Raw genomic sequence first — 16,095 nt, forward strand, 5'->3', positions numbered from 1 at the left:
TGGTAGCGATTATTGTTAACGGTTTCACCAGGTTTTAGCACCTCATAATAGATGACACCCTTCTGATTCCACCAAACACAGATCTTGCATAGGATGTCGATGATTTGAGTGGATTCACACATGATTTACGACGCTTAGGATTGTCAAAATATATCCATTCTTCATCACCTGTCACTATTGGATGGCGAAACTACTTCCTTTTTTATCTGGTTAGCAGCATTTCGCAAGTGGTCTTTCGAATTGCTTGCTGTCTTTCATTCAGTTCGTGAGGAACATATTTTCCAACTTTCTGCACCTTTCCCATAGCTTTTAACCGCGGAGAAACGGCTTTCTGTGTCACATTCATTTTATTTATTGATTATTCCGTCGCTTCTTGATAGAACAATTCCATATTCAGGGTTGAATAACAAGCAGATTTTTGTTTTACTGATTTTTATTTGTATGAACTAGTTTTCGGCTTATTAGGCCAACTTCAGATAACTACTGGCTATTGTTTACAACAAGAAAGCTACTTCTAAACAATAGCCAGTACTTATCTGAAGATGGCCTAATAAGCCGAAAACTACACTACTGGCCATTAAAATTGCTACACATAGAAGAAATGCAGATGATAAACGGGTATTCATTGGACAAATATATTATACTAGAACTGACATGTGATTACATTTTTACGCAATTTGAGTCATAGATCCTGACAAATCAGTACCCAGAACAACCACCTCCGGTCGTAATAACGGCACTGATACGCCTGGGCATTGAGTCAAACAGAGCTTGTATGGCGTGTACAGGTACAGCTGCCCATTCAGCTTCAACACGATACCACAGTTCATCAAGAGTAGTGACCGGCGTTTTGTGATGAGCCAGTTGCTCGGCCACCATTGACCAGAAGTTCTCAGTTGGTGAGAGATCTGCAGAATGTGCTGTCCAGGGCAGCAGTCGAACATTTTCTGTATCCAGAAAGGCCCGTACAGGACCTGCAACATGCGGTCGTGCATTATCCTGCTGAAATGTACAGTTTCGCAGGGATCGAATGAATGTTAGAGCCACGGGTCGTAACACATCTGAAATGTAACGTGCACTGTTCAAAGTGCCGTCAATGTGAACAAGAGGTGACCGAGACGTGTAACCAATCGCACCCAATACCATCATGATGGGTGATACACCAGTATGGCCATGACAAATACACGCTTACAATGTGCGTTCACTGCGATGTCGCCAAACACCGATGCGACCATCATGATGCGGTAAACAGAACCTGGATTCATCCAAAAAAATGACGTTTTGCCATTCGTGCACCGGAGTTCGTCGTTGAGTACACCATCGCAGGCGTTCCTGTCTGTGATGCAGCGTCAAGGATAACCGCAGCCACGGTCTCGAACTGATAGTCCACGCTGCTGCAAACGTCGTGGAACTGTACGTGCAGATCGTTGTTGTCTTGCAAACGTTCCCATTTGTTGACTCAGGGATCGAGACGTGTCTGTACGATCCGTTACAGCCATGCGGATATGATGCCTGTCATCCCGGCTGCTAGTGATACGAGGCCGTTGGGAGCCAGCACGGCGTTCCGTATTACACTCCTAAACCCACCGATTCCATATTCTGCTAACAATTGGATATCGACCAACGCGAGCAGCAATATCGCTATACGATTAACCCCAATCGCGATAGGCTACAATCCGACCTTTATCAAAGTCGGAAGCGTGATGGTACGCATTTCTCCACCTTATACGAGGCACCACAACAACGTTTCACCAGGCAACGCCGGTCAGCTGCTGTTTGTGTATGAGAAATCGGTTGGAAACTTTCCTCATGTCAGCACGTTGTAGGTGTCGCCACCGGCGCCAACCTGGTGTGAATGCTCTGAAGAGCTAATCATTTTCATATCACAGCATCTTCTTCCTGCCGGCTAAGTTTCGCGTCTGTAGCACGTCATCTTCGTGGTGTAGTAATTTTAATGGCCAGTAGTGTAGTTCATCAAATAAAAATCAGTAGAACAAAAAACCGTCTTATTCAACTCACAGTCATTTGTTCCGTGAGTTCCTGTTGAGTCTGAGTATCATCTTTATCCGACAAGGCCGGCAGTTCGTTGTCTTCGAACGTTTTGGGTAGTTTCCTGCTCTCGTCGTTTCTCACGTCAAAATCACCACTTTTGAATTTTTTGAACCGCTCGCAACACTGCGTTTTTCCAAGAGCATGTTCGCCGAAAGCTTCGACAAGCATTCTATGCGATTCTGCAGCAGCTTTCTTCAAATGATAATGCGATTCTGCAGCAGCTTTCTTCAAATGATAACAGAAAACAAATGATGTCTCCAAATCGTAGCTCGTAGGCACAAAATTCGATATGTTTCCAGGTTTGAAACAGATACCGACGACTGGAATTTGGGTAAGTGTGTGTTGACGTTCGTCGTCAGCCGTTACAGGAAACAGATGGCGCTGCAGGCGCGGTCTGACGGACGCTACACTGCCGGCTGGCACCATCTATAGTACATCCGCAGCAACAATAACGCTCCATACCCGTTGCTAAAGCTCCAACGTGCAGAGACGTGCCATATAAAACAAGGCGAATACAAGTAAAATCAAAGTTACGCTATTAGCACAAATTATAGACCAGCAGCGTTGTCCCAAAATCAGGTGACTAACCTGGTTAGAAGACGTGCTGTACACTACGCTCACTCCACAGATACACACTACTGGCCATTAAAATTGTTACACCACTAAGATGACGTGCTACAGACGACAGGTAGAAGATGCTGTGATACGCAAATGATAAGCTTTTCAGAGCATTCACACAAGGTTTGCGCCGGTGCCGACACCTACAACATGCTGACATGAGGGAAGTTTCCAACCGATTTCTCATACACAAACAGCAGTTGACCGGCGTTGCCTGGTGAAACGTTGTGGTGATGCCTCGTGTAAGGAGGAGAAATGCGTACCATCACGTTTCCGACTTTGATAAAGGTCGGATTGTAGCCTATGGCGATTGCGGTTTATCGTATCGCTACATTGCTGCTCGCGTTGGTCGAGATCCAACGACTGTTAGCAGAATATGGAATCGGTGGGTTCGGGAGGGTAATACGGAACGCCGTGCTGGATCGTATCACTAGCATTCGGGGTGACAGGCATCTTATCCGCATGGCTGTAACGGGTCGTGCAGCCACGTCTCGATCCCTGAGATGGGGTCGTTTGCAAGACAACAACCATCTTTACGAACAGTTCGACGACGTTTGTAGCAGCATGGACTATCAGCTCGGAGACCATGGCTGCGGTTACCCTTGACGCTGCATCACAGACAGGAGCGCCTGCGACGGTGTACTAGACGACGAACCTGGGTGCACGAATGGAAAAACGTCATTTTTTCGGATGAATCCAGGCTCTGTTGACAGCATCATTATGGTCGCATTCGAGTTTGGCGACATCGCTGTGAACGCACATTGGATGCGTGTATTCGTCATCGCTACACTGCCGTATCACCCCGCGTGATGGTATGGGGTACCATTGGTTACGCGTCTCGGTCACCTCTTGTTAGCATTGGCGGCACTTTGAACAGTGGACGTTACATTTCAGATGTGTTACGACCCGTGGCTCTACGCTTCATTCGATCCCTGCGAAACCCTACATTTCAGCAGGATAATGCACGACCGCTTGTTGCAGTTCCTGTACGTGCCTTTCTGGATACAGAAAATGTTCGACTGCTGCCCTGGCCAGCACGTTCTCCAGATCTCTCACCAACTGGAAACATCTGGTCAATGGTGGCCGAGCAAGTGGTTCGTTACAATACTCTTGAAGAACTGTGGTATCGTCTTGAAGCTGCATGGGCAGCTGTATATGTACGCTCCATCCAATCTCTGTTTGGCTCAACGCCCAGGCGCATCAAGGCCGTTATTACGGCCAGAGGTGGTTGTTCTGGGTACTGATTTCTCAGGATCTATGCAGACAAAATGCCTGAAAACGTAATCACATGTCAGTTCTAGTATAATATATTTGTCCAATGAATACCCGTTTATCATCTGCATTTCTTCTTGATGTAGCAATTTTAATGGCCAGTAGTGTACATGTTCCATGGGGTGTGCGAATACTTTTAATCAGGCTGTGTACCTCATATTCGCGACTGAACGATAACCAGAAAGCCTTTTTTGTTTTCTGCGCCAGAATTCTTTTCAGTTTTCGCCCAGGCTGGGAATCACTGTGCGATTGTCCGTGCACAGCGAGTGATGTGAAACGTGAATGACCGGCAGGAGCTGGTGGCGGAGTCGGCCTCGCGGGACGGCCACCAGGGGTCTCTGCTGTCGTCGGCCAAGGCGCTGCTGCGGCGCATGGCGGAAGCCCGGCGCGACGTGCGCGCTCTCGCCATCGTCTTCGGCCTGATGTGCTTCCGCCAGGTGATCGGCATCAACGCCGTCGTCTTCTACACCGTCGACATCTTCGCCGTCGCCGACGCCGACCTGTCACCCTCCGCCGAGACCATCATCGTCGGCATGGTGCAGGTCTGTGTCCCATCTTTACTCCCAGAAGCCACTAGGCCACGGGCCAATAAACCTACCGACCCGTACTGCAAGCCAGCTTTGACAGAACACTGGCAATGTCTAATTTGCTTATATCATTTTTGAGCATATGTTTGAACCGTTTTTGTTTTCATGTTGTTATTCCGGTTGCTATGGATTTTTTTTATCGATTGTCACTTTTTATTTTTAATTCACTGTCGCCATTTGAGATGACAATTACCATTTTCTCAACCAGAGATAGTGAATGGAGCTGTGCATTCTAGATAATGGAGTGCCAAGTGGAGTTACAGGAACGTTTCCAACTTATTCTTCTGTTTTGAGTTCAGTAGAGGGGTGACAGCAGCGAAGGTAGCTAGGAACATTTGCGTCATGAATGCGGATTATGCCATTGGATGGAGCACAGTAAGAAAATGGTTTTCTCGTTGCAACAGGATGACCGGAGCGGGTGACATGGTCAGGGTTGTAGGGTGTGGCTGGGCAGAAGGAGCAATCTTCCTCTTTATTGTTGGTTCTCCCAATACATTTTCTCGTAGCTCAGCCCCACTACTCGTGTCGTGGTGGAGACAAGCTGATGCACGCAGTCCGGGGAACGCGACGCCGCACTCGGTCAGTGGCTGCGCAGGCAGTAGGAGATTAGCAGCACGAGGCCCAGCCCAGGTCACGGACATGGCGGCTCGTGACGACAGCGGGAGTCGCCGGTGCGGCAGCGGGCAACGCCCTCCGGCGGCGGTCCTCAGGGACAGCGTCACTGATGACGACGACGTAACAGCAACCGAACGCCAAATCGGTCGAACTGAACGCCGGCGCCCACCTCTGATGCTCTTAAATAGTGCAGACTGCTGCTGAACCCGCCGGTTACGCAGCGCTGTGGGTAATAGAAGGTTCTCGATGAGTTGGCTAACGCAACTGTGCCACACACGACCCTCGCCTGCGTAATTCTGCTAATGCTGCTGTGCACGTACACACATACCGACGCTCGTTGCAAAACTGTCACCTGCATAACGCGCCGGCCAGCCTTCGTCCGCCGTCTGCCGTGAGGCTGGCACTTCGCTCACTGAAACACACTAAATCACAATTTCGCACCATATCTCGTAAAAATAACCCCTTGTCCTCTACATCGTTTTAAGAAGGATCGTTTTGACGTTAGTGACTTTCCATCTGCAGGAAGACATTTGGATTTCGTAAGATCGTTTAAACGCATTAATTCACAATGACCCACATCAGCTTACTCGAGAACTGACAAATGTGATGAACTGTGATCATTGCACCATCGCGCAACATTTCCATGCAGTGGGGAAGGTTCAAAAATCGGGTGTATAGATAGCGCATGCTCCAAATGGAATCACAAAAAACCGCGGGTGGCCAAATGTACATCTCTGCTTGCTCGTCATCAACAGGCTTGTGGGCCACACCAACCATTCCTGTCTTTATGCTAACGTAAGGAAAAGAAAGAAATGGCTGAGCCCAAACAAAGAAACTCCCTGTACAAAGACCTGCAGATATCCATAAGAGATGTTATGCATCTGGTGGAACAGCGATTGCCTGCCGCTGTGACCGAGCGGTTCTAGGCGCTTCAGTCCGGAGCCACGCGGTTGCTATGGTCGCAAGTTCGAATCCTGCCTCGGGCATGGATGTGTGTGATGTCCTCAGGTTAGTTAGGTTTTAGTTCTAAGCTCTAGGGGACTGATGACCTCAGATATTAAGTCCCATAGTGCTCAGAGCCATTTTGAACCATACAGGGGAGACGTTTAAATTGAATGTAGCTTGCCTAGTATCAGTGGGTAAATGCGATATTGCAGGGCCTGTGTTGTTCAGAGTCGCGATGGCAAGTTTCTTTGGGTATGCATGTTTATCCGTGTGTCCACGCGCCTTCTGTTGGGACAGATAAATAGCCGGGAGGGAGTGGACTAGTTGCTTGGCTGGTTGGTTTTGGGAAAGGGGCCAAACAGCGAGGTCATCGATGCCATCGGGTTAGAGCAGGACTGGGAAGGAAGTTGACCATGCTCTTTCAAAGGAACCATCCCAGCATTTGCCTGAAGTGATTCAGAGAAATCGCGGAAAACGTGAAATCGTGGGTATGAACCGTCGTCCTCCAGAATGCGAGTCCAGTGTGCTAACCACTGCGTCACCTCGCTCGGTTCAGCACATCCGAAAGAACTTTGCATCGTACTTCTGAACAACACAGCCACTATCATATCGCACGTATTGAATACTCTGAATTGTCGAAGCACACAGTATCGTGTTTCCACTTTTGAGATCGCTGTATAGGCATATACCGAAATCCAACAATTAAAAAAAAATAGCTGTCAGTGGTTCGGAAAGGAGTCCAGTATACGACGAAAAATATCATTTGCGTAAAATGTTTACATAAAACGTATGGCAAGTAACACAGCACATTTTAAAATTAACCTTAAATTACGTCTTGGACAAGTCCTCCTATTCCATGCAAAAATTTCTGTTTAAAAACCGGTAACGCTAATCATGTAAACTGACTCATTCCACATGGTTTCGATGAAAGAATCGTTCAAACATGTACTGTCAAACATAAACTGTCTAGGTAACTAACTGATTATAATGTGGGTGTAAGCGTAGTCTTCCGCAGCAGTTATCAGACTCAATAAAATTCTTCAAGGTATCTGACTGCATTGTCAATTTGTACAGGGTGACACAAATGGACTAATTCACGGAGTAATGCAGGTAGAGAGATAAAACTTGACACACATGCCTGAAATATCAGGAGTTTTACTGGAACCTTGTGGAGATCATCTCTGCGCGGTGAAGTCAGCGCAAGTCGCACTAGTATTTCACGGACTACTGTTTGGAGAGCACTAAGGAGTATCCTTCAGTGCTGTCCGTACAAAATCCAGCGTCATCATTAACTGTTATCTTTGCTTCTGTATCATATGAGGCGCCTTCTCTAGGCCATTTTGTACTCTTTTTTTATTGTTTCAACAAATCCCCATGTCATTTCAAACATGTGTTTCAATTTTTGCCTATCTACTATATTATGCAGTGAAGTGTTGAATTTTCGAATGTTCAAGGATTTTTGGGTTATCTTGTACACTGAGGTTCAAAAATGTTCAAATGTGTGTGAAATCTTATGGAACTTAACTGATAAGATCATCAGTCCCTAAGCTTACACACTACTCAACCTAAATGATCCTAAGGACAAACACACACATCCATGCCCGAGGGAGGACTCGAACCTCTGCCGGGACCAATCACACAGTCCATATCCGAAGCGCCTCAGACCGCTCGGCTAATCCCGCGCGGCTACACTGAGGTGACGAAAGTCGTGGAATAGGGATACACATAGATACAGATGGTGGTAGTGTCACGTACACAAGGTATGAAAGGACGGTGCATTGGCGGAGCTGCACTCTTATTGCTCAAACCTAACAAACCCCCCTTTCGTCACCTCTTCCTATCGTCCCATCTGCCTCACCTCCATCTTCAGTATCCATCAGCACCTTAATCAACACCACGTCCTCCCCCTTACTCAGTGGGCTTCCAGCCCTCCCTCCCTGCCGAAGACCACCTCCTTAACTTCGTCCACTCCCATCGCTCCGCCATTTTTATTTCCCTCACCCTGCCTATCAGTTTCGTCCATGTGGTCGCTTCCTTTCTCTCACGCCGTACTTCCTATGTCACCCTCCACAACACCAACTCCTGTATCTTTTATCCCACTGCTGGCATCCCCCAGGGCTCCGTCCTCTCCCCTCTCCTCTGTCTCCTGTACACTGCTGATATGCCCAAGCCACCCCCACCTGTCCACCTTTTCCACTATGCTGATGACACCGCCATCCTGGCTCTCTATCCTACCCTTCAGCGGTCCCAATGCACCCTCTAAACCCACCTTCACCAGTTCACCACTTGATGTAACCAGTGGTTCCTTCATCTCAACCCCTCCAAAACACATGCAATCAATATAGGCTGCACTACTGCACCACCCGCTCCTTCCACGACTTCTATATCACCCTTTATGGTTGTTCCATCCAGCTCACCCCCACCCTGAGATACCTTGGCCTCATCTTTGACCGCCACCCCACCTGAACCCCTCACCTCCTGACATTCGGCAGGAAGCCCATTCATGCCTCCACCTCCTGAAACTCCTCTCTGGCCAGACATGGGGATTACATCCTTCTACCATCCTCCACACCTCCAGATCCCTCATCCATCCCATCCTCTGTTATGCCGGCATTGCCTGGATCTCTGCACCCACCCACTTTTACAAGGCCCTCCAAATCATCGAACGACATGCACTCTGCCTTGCCTTCTGTATCCACCTTCCTTCCCTCACATGGCTCCTGTACGAACTCATCCCCTTCCCTCACCTCCTCCTTTTTCTCCAACATCTTCACATCCTTGACACTGTCCTCGGGCTTGATCCTCCCCACCCCCTGGTTTCCTCCTTCCTCTCTACTCCCCACCTGTTGCTGTGCCTCTATCGCTGCATCCCTCCCTCTCTCCACCTCCACACCTCCTTCATCAGGGCAATTTCCAGCACCTCCGCCTCCTGGACCTTGAACTTTCCCATGACATCTACCCTTCCATCCAACTGTAACATGGCCTTGTTCGCCCCCCCCCCCAACCCCAGGGCTCCCTTTTCCCTCTCCCCTCCTTTTCCTGGAGTGGATTTTCCTCCTCCCCTCCCTGAGTCCCTGCACCCCCTCCTCGGCTGTTTTCCTCACCCATCTCTTCCCTCCCAGGCCTTCAGCGCCCCCCCCCCCACGTCATCCCCCTTTCTCTCCCTTCCTCCTCGCCTCCTTTTTCCCTTTTCCCTTTTCCCTTGTCCCCCCCTCCCCGGCAGATCCTCCTATGTTTTTATATGTTATCAGTGTGGTGCGTTAGTGTTGTGTTTTGGTGCCATTATACAGTGTCTTGTAGTGACATGGTTTTAATTGTGTGCTCCACCTGTTTTTCATCCATGACTATTCCATGCTACACTGTCCATCCCGTGGATGTTTTCATCGTTCTACAACTTTTATGTTCTGGCCATAATTTGCTTGGTGCCTTTTAATCTGGTGTGTGTTTTTTGTGTAACATTTCTTTTTTAGATTTTTATCTCCGATTTAGAGTCACTGCTTTGTATGCTTTCTTTACTTCTGTTCCGCCTTTTTTGTTTTTATATTTCGCAATGTTTTCTTATTTATATTGCTTTACATGTCTTCCTGTGTGTTTATGTCTCTTGGCTGAAGAGCAGTGCTTTTCCTGCTACCAGCCCACCCATGATGGGGAATGGAAATTACAATAAATGGAAAAAAAGCAGAGCTGCGATTTGTACTCAGGTGATCCATGTGAAAAATTGTCCGATGTGATTATGGCCGCATGACAGGAACCATCAGACTTCAAACGCGGAATGGTACTTGGAGCTAGATGCATGGTACATTCCCTTTCGTAAATCGTTAGGGACTTCAGTATTCCGAGATTGACAGTGTCAAGATAGTGCCGAGAATTACCTCTCACCACGGACAACGCATTGACCAACAGCCTTCACTTAACGACCGAGAGCACCTGCTTTTGCGTGGAATTGTCAGTGCTAACACGCAAGGAACACTGCGTGAAATAGTCGCAAATATCGATGAGGGACGTACAACGAACATGTCCTTTAAGATAGTGCGGTGATATCTGGCATTAATGGGCTGTGACAGCAGACAAACGCCGCGAATCCCATTGCTAAAAGTATATCGCCAGCTGCGCCTCTCTTGGGCTGGTAACCATATCGGTTGGTCCCTAGACGACTGGAAAACTGTGGCCTGATAAGATGCGTCCCACTTTCAGTTGGTAAGACCTGATGGTAGGATCCGAATGTGGCGTACACCTAAAGAAGCCATGGACTCAAGTTGCCAAGAAAACACTGTGCAAACTGGTGATGGGCTGTATTTACAGAGAATGTGCTGCGGCCTCTGGCCCAACTGAACCGATCATGGACTGGAAAGGGTTATGTTCGGCTACTTGGAGACCATTTGCAGAAATTCATGGACTTTATATTCCCAAGGAACGATGGAATTTTTAGTGGTGATAGTGCACCATGTCAATGCGCCAAAGTTATTCGCGAGTGGTTTGAAGAGGACTGTTGACATTTCGAGCGAGTGGTTTGTCCGCCTACACCGCCCGACATGAATCCCATTGAAAATTTACAGGCATAATCGAGAGGTCAGTTCGTACAGAAAGTCCTCCAAAGCTTTCGTACCGAGCGAGGTGGCGCAGTGGTTAGACACTGGACTCGCATTCGGGAGGACGACGGTTCAATCCTGCGTCCGGCCATCCTGATTTAGGTTTTCCGTGATTTCCCTAAATCGCTCCAGGCAAATGCTGGGATGGTTCCTCTGAAAGGGCACGGCCGACTTCCTTCCCCATCCTTCCCTAATCCGATGAGACCGATGACGACGCTGTCTGGTCTCCTTCCTCAAAACAACCAACCAACTAAGCTTTCGTAATTAGGGACGGCAGTAGAGGTAGCATGGCTCAGTATTTCTGCAGGGGAATTCAAACTACTTATTCAGTCCATGCCACGTCTAGTTGTTGCACTACGCCGGGCAAATGGAGGTCCGACACGTGCTAGGAGGTGTTCCATGACTTTTGCCATCTCAGTGTTCACTGACAAGACGGTCACATAACCTGAATAATGTTACTTACCGATTATACTGTAATTTATTCTACTGATTATTGATTTGACAATACTGAAATGATTAGAAGTAGAGAATGGTACATGCCATTTGACTGTGAGAATTCAGTAGGGTGTGAAGTTATCGTACATGCTGCAATCAAAGCTTCTAGACATGGTGACATGGAAGCAAAGAGGGCCTGGATATGTTGCAGTCGAACACAGTGTCACGCAGCTTGTATACGCGTCCACAAAGCGCGACGATGGTTTCAGGAAGATCAGAAAGAACAAGTTGCTGACCGACCAAAGCCCAGAGATGTTCGACTGGCGCCATATGAGGCGAACATAGAGACAGCGGAGATGTTGTACCCGTCGTTTTCCCAAGAAGGCTTTCACATTCCTCACCACCTGCGGCCGGGCGTTGTCCTGCTGAAACATGGCATGTGGAATGGCTGCAAGAAGGACGGTGCCTCGGGCTGTAAGACCTCTCTGGCATAATAGTTGCTGTTCAGATTGCCATCAATACGTAGGATCGTCAGTGGTAGCCCAGATCATCACATTTTCCTTTTGTCCGCTATGTCGCTCAACAATGAAGTCTGTCGCATTGAGTTCACCACGGCAGTGGTTGAAGTGGTATTCGTCTGAAAACACTACATTCAGCAACTCATCACGCTAGTGACAGCATTCACGTGCCCACTGCATTCTGAAGCGTTGGTGGTTTCTAGTGAATTACAGTCGATGCAGCGGCATGCATTCCACCAGTCCACCGCTGAGCAGTTCTCCAACGTCGTGCCACCATTGCAGATGATGCAGTTCTGTTCGTTGCCGGCAGGCGTACGAGATGGCGGTCATCTTGCTGTGTGGTTACACTGTGAGGTCCAGTACCCACTCGCCACTGCGTTCGACCCTCCTTTACGGAATGGTGCCACACACGCAGCACTACCGAAGCAGCGTGCCCGTACAAGCCGCAATGTCACGACAGCGCAGATTCGTTTCCCAGAGTCCAATCACTCTGCTCCGTGTGAACTCACCACACGCTATTATTGCATCCTTTGACGTCGACAAGGCATATCAGCACTTGCAGGTTTCCACTTGCTCCGACGGCAGTGCAGCGTCTGAGTGTGCGCAACAATGGCCTTTTCGGTCACACAACAGAGGGCGCTGCTAGGCCCACTGCACGCCATCTCTCTGCAGTTTTAATCAGTTTCTTTGGTTCCATTGTTCTACATATCCTCTGATCTCAGAGTTATTCCAACCGCTCCATCTTCGACTTGCAATTTTCACAAACAGTAGTTTAATTTTCGGAATGTTGGTTGTAGTGGCAGTGTTATCTAAAGGTACATCGATGTCTAGGTTAGGTTTAAATATGAATGTGGACTTGTAAGATGGCGAAACCAGTCAATGAGATGTGGTTTAACAAGAATTACTATAATTATTGTTGTGGCATTAAATATTTTATATCTACACTACTGGCCATTAAAATTTGCTACACCAAGAAGAAATGCAGATGATAAACGGGCATTCATTGGACAAATATATTATACTAGAACTGACATGTGATTACATTTTCACGCAATTTGGGTGCGTACATCCTGAGAACTCAGTACCCAGAAAAACCACCTCTGCCCGTAATAACGGCCTTGATACGCCTGGGCATTGTGTCAAACATAGCTTGGATGGCGAGTACAGGTACAGCTGCCCATACAGCTTCAACACGATACCACAGTTCATCAAGAGTAGTGACTGGCGTATTGTGACGAGACAGTTGCTCGGCCATCATTAACCAGACGTTTTCAATTAGTGAGAGATCTGGTGAATGTGCTGCCCAGGGCAGCAGTCGAACATTTTCTGTATCCAGAAAGGCCCGCACAGGACCTGCAACATGCGGTCGTGCATTCTCCTGCTGAAATGTAGTGTTTCGCAGGGATCGAATGAAGGGTAGAGCCACGGGTCGTAACACATCTGAAATGTAATGTCAACTGTTCAAAGTGCCGTCAATGCGAACAAGAGGTGACCTAGACGTGTAACCAATGCCGCCTACCCATACCGTCACGATGGGTGATACGCCAGTATGGCGATGACGAATACACGCTTCCAATGTGCGTTCACCGCGATATCGCCAAACTCGAATGCGACCATCATGATGCTCTAAACAGAACCTGGATTCAGAAAAAATGACGTTTTGACATTCGTGTACCCAGGTTCTTCGTTGAGTACACCATCGCAGGCGCTCCTGTCTGTGATGCAGCGTCAAGGGTAACCGCAGCCACGGTCTCCGAGCTGATAGTCCATGCTGCTGCAAACGTCGTCGAACTGTTCGTGCAGATGGTTCTTATCTTGCAGACGTCCCCATCTGTTGACTCAGGGATCGAGACGTGGCTGCACGATCCGTTACAGCCATGCGGATAAGATGCCTGCCATCTTGAGTGCTAATGATACGAGGCCGTTCGTATCCAGCACAGCGTTCCGCATTACCATCCTGAACCCACCGATTCCATATTCTGCTAACAGCAATGTCGCGATACGATAAACCGCAATCGCGATAGCTACAATCCGTCCTTTATCAAAGTCGGAAACGTGATGGTACGCATTTCTCCTTCTTACACGAGGCATCACAACAACGTTTCACCAAACACCGCCGGTCAACTGCTGTTTGTGTATGAGAAATCGGCTGGAAACTTTCCTCATGTCAGCAAGTTGTAGGTGTCGCCACCGGCGCCAACCTTGTGTGAATGCTCTGAAAAGCTAATCATTTGCATATCACAGCATCTTCTTCCTGTCGGTTAAATTTAGCGTCTGTACCACGTCATCTTCGTGGTGTAGCAATTTTAATGGCCAGTAGTGTACTATTTCGATTATACTGCGGGACAAAGCAGGAGGATGGATAGATAGATTCAATTGTTATTCAACTTCTGTATGTTAATGCACAAATTCTTCTACAGTCATGAAGGATCTCCTTCATGCTAAAATTTACGTACCGAAATGGGTGAACGAATTATCGAATAAAAAAGGCTGTACTTCCCTTGTAAACAATCAGTGCAAAACAAGGCGACAGAGGAAGACCCAATGGAGGAATAACTGTCCACATAAAACCGCAATCAACGACAGAAACTGCAACTATCAAACAGGAATATACAATTCTGACAGATACGAAAGACATTACAATAATATCAGCATACTTCCAACCGAAAAAAAGCAGCGATTGATATAACAGATGAAATAGACCAGCTAATCACTCCGAGTAAACATAATAAACCACTAATTATTGCTGGAGACTTAAACTGCAGAATGGATATACAAAACTGCAAAGCAAAAGTAATAGTGGAAAAGTTGCAGCAAGAAGGCTTTGTCCGATTAAACAGTCCCAATATACCTACATATATGTCCCACAATGGCAAAAGTACAATATGGATTGTATTCATAAGGGGAGGAACCAGGGGTAATATATCACCTCTCTGGACTGCAGACAACACACCACTTCGGAAACGTATACCTCTGGAAATAAATATCCAAGGAGCATGGCGGAAAGCGCAAGAAAAAGAGGGAGAAGCACTTTCGAGAACGACAGACATACCGTAGGGAAAGTGGAAGCAAACTCAGGCGTGATAAAACACGTCGAATGCTAATGGACAATTCGCGACCAGAAAAAGCTACCGGAGCGATAGGAGAACTCCTAAGACAACCCGCCAATCCCAGGTACAAAATTGTTCGACACAGAGTGTTACAGTGTAAGAAAAGATATACTCCAAAGCCCACATCAACTAAAACAGTGCCCAGAGAACCCTGTACTCCTCAGGAGTTACGCCAGAAAACGAAATATCTATAAATATTGAACATGGAAGGACTAAGCGGGAAACAGAGGGCAGAGTGGATACAATACCACAAACAACCATGGAATGGTTCCCATTGGCCACAGAAGAGATCAAAGATGCCATTAACAGCAGCAAGAACAAATATATGCAGGCACTGACTGACTTTACAGCGAATATTTTAAAGACACTGTCGAAATGCTAACGCCAACGTGGACAAAATTCAACAGTAAGTGCACAGGAACAGCCTCCGTTCCAGAACAGTGGAGACAGTCAATAGTAAAAGTGCTATATTTAATTGAAAGCAGACTCAAGGACAATAGCAAATACAGACTTATAGCCGTAGAAGGCTTACCTTTCGAAGTGTTCACAAAAACAATAATAGAAAGAATAAAGAAAACAATAGACGATCACCTCCCCTAAAGCCAAATGGGATCCAAGAGGGGAAGATCAACTCTGACTGCAATTGAACTTTCGCTAAAGAGCGTATGGGCAGCCCTTGAAGACAGAGAAAAATGTTATGTGTGCTTATATTCACAAAAGCCTTTGACTTCATAAACAGAAAATTAATGACTAAAAAACTAGTGGAAACCCTAGGAGAAAACAATATATGGACACAAATCATAAGCGCAATACTGCGATGGAACGAAATAAGGATCTCAGACAACCTCTCACTATCGGAGCCGACACTCAAACGGAGTAGTACAGGGAGACCCAGTGAGTCCTCTGTTATTTATCCTTGCTGCGGGAAAAATTGTAAAAATACCCCAAAGGGAGGGTGTAATCTCATACGCAAATGGAGACGGTTTTGTAATAGGCGCAAAGGACATTGCAACGTTACAAGAAGCGATAAACAATATGGAAGATTGGTGTGTCCACACGACTTCGAAATAAATGTGGTGAAAACAGACATGATGGTACTCAAAAATGGATGAAGAGCACCTGCATCGGCTGAGATCTTCGTACGGGAGAGAAAACTAAAAATTGTACCAGACTTAAAGTACCTAGGGGTTAAAATACAAACAAGTGCAAAATTTTTCACAAAACGTGTAACAAAGCAATGCAAGTAATACTGGCAATCCATGAAATACTGGGGCTATTCGGAAAGTAAGTTCCGACTGATCACGAAATGAAAGCCACTGTGAAAATCAGAAATATTTTATCTGCAACAGTTAGC

The 16,095-nt window shown here is 47.1% G+C and overlaps 1 protein-coding gene across 1 annotated transcript in view; it reads left to right on the top strand.

The window, feature by feature from the left end:
* The window catches only part of LOC126424645 (facilitated trehalose transporter Tret1-2 homolog), a 74,485-nt gene that overhangs the window by 35,670 nt on the left and 22,720 nt on the right, over positions 1-16,095 (top strand). The window contains exon 6 of the mRNA XM_050087377.1: positions 4,236-4,484. Coding sequence (XP_049943334.1) covers positions 4,236-4,484 — 249 coding nt within the window. The remainder of the gene's footprint in view (positions 1-4,235; positions 4,485-16,095) is intronic.

Source organism: Schistocerca serialis, chromosome 10 (assembly GCF_023864345.2).
Source record: "Schistocerca serialis cubense isolate TAMUIC-IGC-003099 chromosome 10, iqSchSeri2.2, whole genome shotgun sequence".
Taxonomy (NCBI): Eukaryota; Metazoa; Arthropoda; class Insecta; order Orthoptera; family Acrididae; genus Schistocerca; species Schistocerca serialis.